This window comes from Salvelinus sp. IW2-2015, linkage group LG4p (assembly GCF_002910315.2).
Source record: "Salvelinus sp. IW2-2015 linkage group LG4p, ASM291031v2, whole genome shotgun sequence".
In the NCBI taxonomy this organism is placed as follows: Eukaryota; Metazoa; Chordata; class Actinopteri; order Salmoniformes; family Salmonidae; genus Salvelinus; species Salvelinus sp. IW2-2015.
The window spans coordinates 18,412,204-18,421,891 of record NC_036841.1 but is presented as its reverse complement, the minus strand read 5'-3'; the positions used below and the strand labels follow the sequence as shown (position 1 = coordinate 18,421,891).

At 39.2% G+C, this 9,688-nt stretch overlaps 1 protein-coding gene across 1 annotated transcript; it reads left to right on the top strand.

The window, feature by feature from the left end:
- Positions 1-595: 595 nt before the first annotated feature.
- On the top strand, positions 596-2,727 carry sst1.1 (somatostatin 1, tandem duplicate 1). The gene is made up of 2 exons (XM_023978781.2): positions 596-833; positions 2,213-2,727. The coding sequence occupies exons 1-2, from the start codon at positions 696-698 to the stop codon at positions 2,417-2,419; spliced, it is 345 nt and encodes a 114-aa protein (XP_023834549.1). The 5' UTR covers positions 596-695; the 3' UTR covers positions 2,420-2,727.
- Positions 2,728-9,688: the final 6,961 nt, after the last annotated feature.

Genomic DNA, 9,688 nt, shown 5'->3' with positions numbered 1-9,688 from the left:
AAAAGGGTCATCACGACCATTGCAGGCATGCATAATGATGTGAATTAGTGAGTGAAAATAACTATATGAGAAGTGTTTTGAATTATGTATAAGTGTCCTCTAAATTGGATACATATATGACCTATATGAAGAAACAATATGTTGAATATTGTCAACAACAGGTGTATTTATGAAGAACAATAACAGTGACGTTCAGACACGTTGTTTTATAGTCTTTAAAGACGAGGCCAAGTTTGACACATTGTAGCCTATTCATGATTTATGTGTTGTTGATTTTCCATTTTCCAGAACCCCCCCTAAACGAAGTTGTTGAACTTTTATAAAACTGAACATTTTCTGAAATTCAATAAGATCCACATGAACCGATAGTCTCTACAAATGAAACCATTTTTCACTAATAGAACAATATTCAACAAATGAAAAGATCATGAATTCCCTTATCTCAAAGGATGCGCATGACTCTAATCGGTGGAAACATTGTCACTTGGAATCATCACTCATACCCAAACGTTACCCACCAGAAGGAAACCCCCCTTACCACCTGACGTCAGATGAACCGTTTAAAAGACAGGTTCGGAGGGGGGACTAGAACAACAGGAGCAGAGCAGAACTCGAAGAGAAGCCAATCTCAACGATTTTCTGCCCAATTGAACCACCTTTATCCATCCTCTGCCTCCCCCGAGACCCAGAAGAAGATGCTCTCGACGCGTGTCCAGTGCGCCCTAGCGCTACTCTCCCTAGCCCTGGCCATCAGCAGCGTCTCTGCCGCTCCGTCCGATGCCAAACTCCGCCAGCTGCTCCAACGGTCACTCATGGCACCTGCAGGCAAACAGGTAAATACCTTCAATCAGACTTTCATTATTAGAATTTGTTCTTAAACAACATATATCTCTGGCTGCAGTGGCCATATTATATGATTTTTTTTATTGAGTTTGATGGCACAGCTGTAAACAAAAATTTAAGTAGATTTACCTATAGAGTCTAGAGATTTAAGTTTAAGCACATGCGTTGCCATACAGTTAACTCTGGTTTTACTGGCAGGCAGAGGGAAATGAATCTATCAAATTAGCATGATGCAGGGAAGCAACCAAGAAATGAAGTATTTGTATTTGTTAGGGATCCCCATTTAAATGCTGGCACTCTTCCTGGGGTCCAGCAAAATTAAGGGATTTATACACAAAAAAACTAAAACATTACATTACTTTTCACAACATATTAAGTGTGTGCACTCTGGCCACTACTCTAATTCCACATATCTACAACACAAATCCATGTGTATGTGTGTGTATAGTGCGTATGTTATCATATGTGTGTGTATGGATGTCTATGACTGTGTATGTGTCTCTTCACAGTTTACGCTGTTCCATGAGGTGCATTTTTATCCGTTTTTTCAATCTGATCTTTCTGCTTGCGTGAACTACTTGATGTGGAATAGAGTTCTGTGTAGCCATGGCTCTATGTAGTACTGTGTGCCTCCAATAGTCTTTTCTAGATTTGGGGACTATGAAGACACCTCTGTTGGCATGTCATGTGGGGTTTGCATTGGTGTCTGAAATGTGTGCAAGTTGTTTAAACAGACAGCTCAGTGCATTCAATATGTCAATACTTTTCACAAAGTAGTGATGAAGTCAATCTCTCCTCTACTTAGAGCCAGAACAGGTTGACATGCATATTATTAAGTGCGGAGGAATTTGGAAATACTGGTATCAGAGCAGCTAATGAAATATAAATGTATATTGTTCTATATTTTAAATCAGCCTTTAAAATGAAAAACGTAAAATAAGAACGAAAGAGGTCTCTGGAATTTGGGGTATGCTAGACAGTTAGCTGTCAATTACGCAGCATAGTCAGAACATATGGTAGAATGGGTAAAAATGTACCTAATGTTTATTAATGAAACGTGTTCTTCCCCAAAAAATGTGGGAAAATGGGAAAGTCGTTTTTACATCTCAGTTTAAGTGATCATGCGTAACAGCATTGGAAAGGTCATTTTAATAGATTTGAAGACAGCTTAAATGTATTGAAATAATACAGATCGAATAGCCTACATCTACTTATTCCAGGTTTGTGAGGGAACAGAAAACATCCACTTTTTTTTTTAAAGCATGTTGATTTGTTTCTATTTCAGTGGATCTTGTTGCTAAAATGTGACATTTTCTGTCTCCACAAAACAAAAGAAATAACAATTTCATCTTATTTGATCTCTTTTCAGGAGCTTGCCAGGAATACACTCGTAGAGCTACTCTCAGAGCTCGCACACGTAGAGAACGAGGCGATTGAATTGGACGACATGTCTCGTGGCGTGGAGCAGGAGGATGTGGATCTCGAGCTGGAGCGTGCACCCGGCCCAGTACTGGCTCCACGTGAACGCAAGGCTGGATGCAAGAACTTCTTCTGGAAAACCTTTACATCGTGTTAATGAATCTACACCCGGGCCCTTTACTGTGTGTACTACATCTCATCTCTTTTGTTTCAATCACTCGTTGCTGAATCCAATGCACCATGGCCTAACCCACCTCTCCAAAGCGTTTAAATAAACTCTGTTAAAACTTTAACAACAATCATTCTGATGTTTTTATCGCTCATTTAGATTTTTCTTCTGAAAAAAACACATGAAAGAATGTTCTACAAATGTATGCAATTCTGCTTTTGACCGTGCTTTATGTATTTTGGCAGATAAACTATTTTTAATTGTTTGTTTGAATAAAATCTGTGTTTCAGAACCAATGAGTCGATTCATATATTGTTATTTTGCTCCTCCTTTAAAATTGGGTTGTTTTATTCAGGAATAGCCTATTCCTATGAGATGTTAGCACACTTCTCTCCAGGATAAGCATGCTTGTTTCCTCCATTTGGAATGATGTTACAGGGTATAATTTTATTTTAGGAGGTAATCCGTTGTTGGATAAACTGACTTTGTTGTGTTGTGGTGTGCCATAAGAAGTTTACATTTATGAAGGGTAGGCATAGTGTAAACATTGACCTGACGAACCACCAGCAACAACACCTTCCTAATATTGAGTTGCACCCTTGCACTTTTGCCCTCAGAACAGCCTCAATTAGTTGGGGCATGGACTCTACAAAGTGTCAAAAGCTTCCCACAGGGATGCTGGCCCATGTTGACTCCAATGCTTCCCACAGTTGTGTCAAGTTGGCTGGATGTCCTGTGGGTGGTGGACCATTCTTGATTCACACTGCAAAATTTTGAGTGTGAAAAACCTAGCAGCGTTGCAGTTCTTGACACACTCAAACCGATGTGCCTAGTACCTAATAACATCAAATCAAATCAAATTGTATATGTCACATGTGCCGAATACAACAGGTGTAGACCTTACAGTGAAATGCTTACTTACAAGCCCTTAACCAACAATGCAGTTAAGAAAAATACATAAAAATGTTTTTAAATAAAGTAACAAATAATTAAAGAGCAGCAGTAAAATAACAATAGCGAGGCTATATACAGGGGGTATCGGTACAGAGTCAATGTGCAGGGGTACTGGTTAGTCAAGGTAATTGAGGTAATCTGTACATGTAGGTAGAGCTTTTAAAGTGACTTTGCATAGATAATAACAGAGAGTAGCAGCAGCGTAAAAGATGGGGGGGGGGGGGTGCAATGCCAAATAGTCTGGGTAGCCATTTATTAGATGTTCAGGAGTCTTATGGCTTGGAGGTAGAAGCTGTTTTAGAAGCCTCATGGACCTAGACTTGGACCTAAAATTGTTCTACTTTTTTTTCAACAACAATGATAGGTCAAGTAAATGTTTACAAACAGCACAGAAGAGAGAGGGTCAAATCATAGCATGTTAACTAAAGAAGTTTCCAAAAAAATGCATTCCACAGTTTAGTATGGTCCATGTGACACAAGTTAAACTTACCATGTTTCCAAATAGAAACGGTTGGTGCATATATTGTGACGACATTTTGTGACGTTTTTGTAGTTTGGTCTTTTGCAGGTTCTTTCTCCGATTTTGTGGACACACAAGTTCTGCTAGGAGCAGTAAGAACCCGTGTGCGTGTGTGTGTGTGTGTGTCGTGTGTGTGTGTGTGTGTGTGTGTGTGTGTGTGTGTGTGTGTGTGTGTGTGTGTGTTGTGTGTGTGTGTGTGTGTGTGTGTGCGTGTGTGTGCGCGTGTGTGTGCGCGCGTGTGTGTGCGTGTTAAACGCCACCTCGGAAGTGTGTGTGCGTCTGCGTGTGTGTGAAAAACAAGTGTGTGTGCGTGTTAAACGCCACCTCGGAAGTGTGTGTGCGTCTGCGTGTGTGTGAAAAACAAGTTACTAAAATGTAAAATGTGTGTGCACACATTTCTAAATGCACATGTGTGCCCGTGTGTATGTCCCCTGCATGTGTGTACTCCACACTCCACACTGATTCTTCAGAATGTGCGGGAGGAGGAGAATCACCCGGATGCTTGGTGAGATTAGGAAACGATACCAAATGAGAAGTGGACTTAATAACCCCTGACTCATTAATGGGCTTTGGTGAAGAAAGCTCTCAAACAATTAGTATTAAAGAGCAAGACACTGACAGTCTGGAACTGGAGGAAGGGGCTGCATGTGCACTGCAAAAATTGAAATCTAGGTAAGATTAAATATCTTAAATCAAGGCAATATATCCTGTCTGGGAACGGGGTTCCGCTACCCCTCGCCAACAGCCAATGAAAATGCAGGGTGCCAAATTCAAACAACAGACATCTCATAATTCAAATTTCTCAAACATACAGTATTAGACACCATTTTAAAGATAACTTCTCGTTAATCCAACCAGTGTCCGATTTCAAAAAGGCTTTTCGGCGAAAGCACAACATAACATTATGTTAGGTCAGCACCTAGTCACAGAAAGCATACAGCCATTTTCCAACCAAAGAGAGGAGTCACAAAAAGCAGAAATAGAGATAAAATGAATCACTAACCTTTGATATTCTTCATCAGATGACACTCCCGGGACAACATGTTACACAATGTATGTTTTGTTCGATCAAGTTCATATTTAYATCCAAAAACCTCAGTTTACATTTGGCTTTGCTTCCAAAACATCCTGTGAATTTGCACAGAGCCACATCAATTTCCAGAAATACTYAATAAACTTAGATAAAAGATACAAGTATTATGCACAGAATTATAGATATACTTCTCCTTAATGCAACCGCTTTGTCTGTAACGATTCTCGTCCTCTTCATCTGAGGAGTATGAAGGATCGGACCAATATGCAGCGTGGTAAGTGTTCGTCATAATTCTAATAGAAAAACTGAAAACTACACAAAATAACAAACGATGAGAAAACGAAACAGATCTACGAGGTGAACAGACACTACACAGAAAATAAACACCCACAACCAAAATGGGGAAAACAGGCTACCTAAATATGATTCTCAATCAGAGACAACGATCGACAGCTGCCTCTGATTGAGAACCATACCAGGCCAGACATAGAAATACAACAACATAGAAAACAGAACATAGACTACCCACCTCAACTCACACCCTGACCAACCTAACACAAAGACATAAAAAGAAACTAAGGTCAGAACGTGACRTTGTCAGATTTCAAAAAAGCTTTACGGAAAAAAGCAAACCATGCAATAATCTGAGTACGGCGCTCAGAGACCAAAATAAGCCAAACAAATACCCGCCATGTTGCGGAGTCAACAGAAGTCAGAAATAGCATTATAAATATTCACTTACCTTTGATGATCTTCATCAGAATGCACTCCCAGGAATCACAGTTCAACAATAAATGTTTGTTTAGTTCGATAAAGTCCATCATTTATGTCCAAATACCTCCTTGTTGTTCGCGCCTTGAGTTCACAAATCCAAATTCATGACGCGCGATCACTAGGTCCAGACGAAAAGTCAAAAAGTTCCGTTACAGTCCGTAGAAACATGTCAAACGATGTATAGAATCAATCTTTAGGATGTTTTTAACATAAATCTTCAATAATGTTCCAACCGGATAATTCCTTTGTCTTTAGAATTGCAATGGAATGCAGGTCGCTCTCACGTGAGCCCGCGTGATCAACTCATGCCACTCTGGCAGACCTGTTACTCAATCAGCTCTCATTCGCCCCCACTTCACAGTAGAAGCCTCAAACAAGGTTCTAAAGACTGTTAACATCTAGTGGAAGCCTTAGGACGTGCAATATGACCCCATAGACACTGTGTATTCGATAGGCAATGAGTTGAAAAACTACAAACCGCAGATTTCCCACTTCCTGGTTGGATTTTTCTCAGGTTTTTGCCTGCCATATGAGTTCTCTTATACTCACAGACATCATTCAAACCGTTTTAGAAACTTCAGAGTGTTTCCTATCCTATACTACTAATAATATGCATATATTAGCATCTGGGCCTGAGTAGCAGGAAGTTTACTCTGGGCACGCTTTTCATCCGAACATATTAAGAACAGATAATGACCAAATGGAATTCACTGTTTTATTGTCAATCTTACACACAGCACAGCAATCATGTAGACAAAATACAGTACAGAACAAAGACAGTACACTTTTCATATCTCGGGAACACACTATGAGTCATTTGAACTGTTGTACAATTCTATTACATCCTCAAGATGGTATTTGTCTTGTACATACGTTTGGCTCTTGTTGCTAATTGTGTAATAAGAGGTCAAATCAACCAGCTTTTCAGCATCCACTAACTCAGTCGCCTTGGCAAGGTGTGGGACCTCAACTTGATAAGCGATGACGTTTCTATCAAAGCTAGTTTGAAATGGTTGATATTCCAAACAATAAAGCCTAGAATCAACAACAAATATGTTTTTGACCAGTCCAAATTCTGGCATATTACCATTCAGTACTTTGGCAAAGATCATGGACTTCTGAGTTATGTATTTATTAGAATTTATTACAAGCCATTTGGTTTATTTCATTGAAACCTAGGAAGTCCCTCAATGTTCCACGTAAATATTGTAGATCTTTAACCTCTGATACAGGTCCCATCTCCCTTTAATTTGAAAAAAATGGGTGCATTGAACTGTCAACATTTTGGCAAATTTCATATATTTGGTTCTGATTGATCAAAGACTTGCAAATATTTGTAAAATATTCAAACTCTACAAAACAAATGGCAATATCCTTAGCAGGACAAGCATTTATCCAGATGTCTGTTTTAGTTTACCATCACTTGAAGTTAATGTACTAACAGAAATTGGTTATGGCCGATCTCTAACATCTAGAGGGAATAAGGGAAACCAAGAATAGCAGAATTGACTGAGTCCAGATCAATCTGTCCTGACACAACAAGATGATTCAAAACACATTTGATTTCCTATGGAGCTATGCCCTCCAGAATTACATGGATAATGTCTTGCGGAGTTTGTTGTATGATATCAAACGCTGGGAATTCAATGAGCTTGCTCCTTCTATTGATCCCATATGTTGTTCTCGGGCTGTTGCGAAGCAAGTCCGTCTGTGCCTTCTATTTCATCACACTGTCTGACATGCTTCTCCAATGTCCTTTTAGTATATGCATCCTCATTGAAGTGTGACTGCATGTCCTCAAAAGAACACTCACAGTGTCTGCACATACTGTAGGCAAGGCCCACACCCTCTTTGAACCCTGCTTGTTCATGTTGTGCAAGGGTGTCTCCACAGAGAGAGACCATGGCACCATATATCGTTTTCTCTCCGTTAATAGTTAGCATTTTAACCCCACTGTACAATGCATCCATGTCTTCCTTGATTCTAATCAATATATTTCCTAGGGTGTAGTACACCAATAACAACTTGTTTTTTGATGCAACGGATCCTAGTGGATTACAGATCTCCATTTCATCCGTGTACAGAACAATCTGCAATGCTTTTGGTGACTCTGAAAATAAAGGATGTGATTTTAAAAGAGTTCCATCAACAATATCATGAAAAAAACTTCCCCTGCACATCTGGGGTCCCTTTTCAACCATAGACAAAATCCTTGGGTGTGATAAAAACGGTTCTAGACTTTTGACTAATGGTACATAATGAAATAATTTGTCTTTGATGAAAATGTCTTTTGATCCTCCACATTTCATCCTGCCTATGGTTCGAGCAACTGGAATTTCCTCTACGTCCAAACAGCTAAACTGCTTCTTAACCCAGCTTAGCCATAAGAGTCATTATAGCTAAAATGATCGAATAGCCTATGGACAGTATGACTTTGGTCCGTGTATCGTCCGTTCATGAAATTATTTTTTTAAATCAAGAGATCAAAAGAAAAATGCTAGCTAGCTACTTACTTGTTCCGGTGGTACTTGGCTTTCCTCTGATGGCTGTTCATCTGGTCGGGTGAAATCAAGTAGGCGTTGAAGGTGGTTTCTCTTTACATGATGATAGAAGGAATTGTACACTCTATATTTACCAAACATATACCGTTATTTCAAGATGATGGCACTAGCATTTGCTAAATTTAAGCACATTTTCCTACATATTGAGAAAATTATTCTTAAATCTTTTCTTTGTATCCAGACAAATGACTTGTTTTTAGTCTGAACGCACTAGTTTAAGATATTCTTTGAGACTAGATATTTTTACTTGTTTTAAAAATCTTGGCAAGTAACATTTTCCTATTCTGTTCGCAGATAATTTTGCTTATTTTAAGTAATATTTCCCTAATTTTATTGCTTTTTTCCCTTGTCTTTGAGAGCTGACTTTTTGCAGTGTGCCTAGCCTGATTCCTGACAGCCTGTGTCAGAGTGTGTGGGTAGGGAGAGTAGGGACAGGTAGGTGGTGTCGTAGAGGGGACATTTCAATCCCAATACCCCCCCACCCCCTTAGCCCTCCCCTTCGTTTTCAAGTGTCACTAAGAATAAGCAAGAAAAGAGTTAGCAAGCTAGCTACGATACTTCAGCTGCATTGCATGACAAATATCTTAAATCTCTAACATTAACATTACTACTATAACAAACAATGACAAGTCAGGCTTTAAAACATGTTTTAATGAAAAGCAAAGCAAGCTTACAAAAACGTTTTTTTAATTTGCAGAAACTTTTAATGCTTTAGCTAGATTCTTTACATCCACTGGGTTTCACAAGATGACAGCCTGGTTCGCTGGTTTGCTCAGGAGTCCCTAAAATATTAAACAACACAAATTACAATTCATACAAATGTCAAATGCCCATATATCAAGCTAAATGTATAGCTAGCTGGCTAATGTTAGCTAGTCAGATAGCTTGTTAAAATTAAGTAGCGTTTTTTTTAATGTTGTTTGTCTACACATTAAGAAACAAATTCATTATGAAGTTATAATTACTTACATTTGCTTCTATCCAAGTATTTTTGTCAGCAAGTATTATTGAAGCAACTCTTCATGGGAGTTTTGGGAAACACTCAATAGCCTGCATGTTGATTCGCATCATTTGGAGGACCAACTATAGGGCTGAAATCCACTACACCTCGCTCAAAGTTGAATTGTGATACGACTACGACTTCAGAATTCATCCCTATGTCCTGTCAGTCTGCTGTAGGCATGGTCTGACCGTCTGACCCCTATATGAGTCAGGAGAGAGAGACAACCAGGAGCCCAATGGAGATACAGCCATGAGGTCTAATGTCTGTCAGTCGACGTGTTGAGTTCAAGTGTTAAAGTCTTATAGGTCTGTATTTGTCCCATGATCATTGTCTCATCCATTCTCTTTCTCTTATTTTTCTCTTCCCCTCCTATTCACTCCTCCCTCTCGCTCTCCTTTTCTGTCCCTTCACA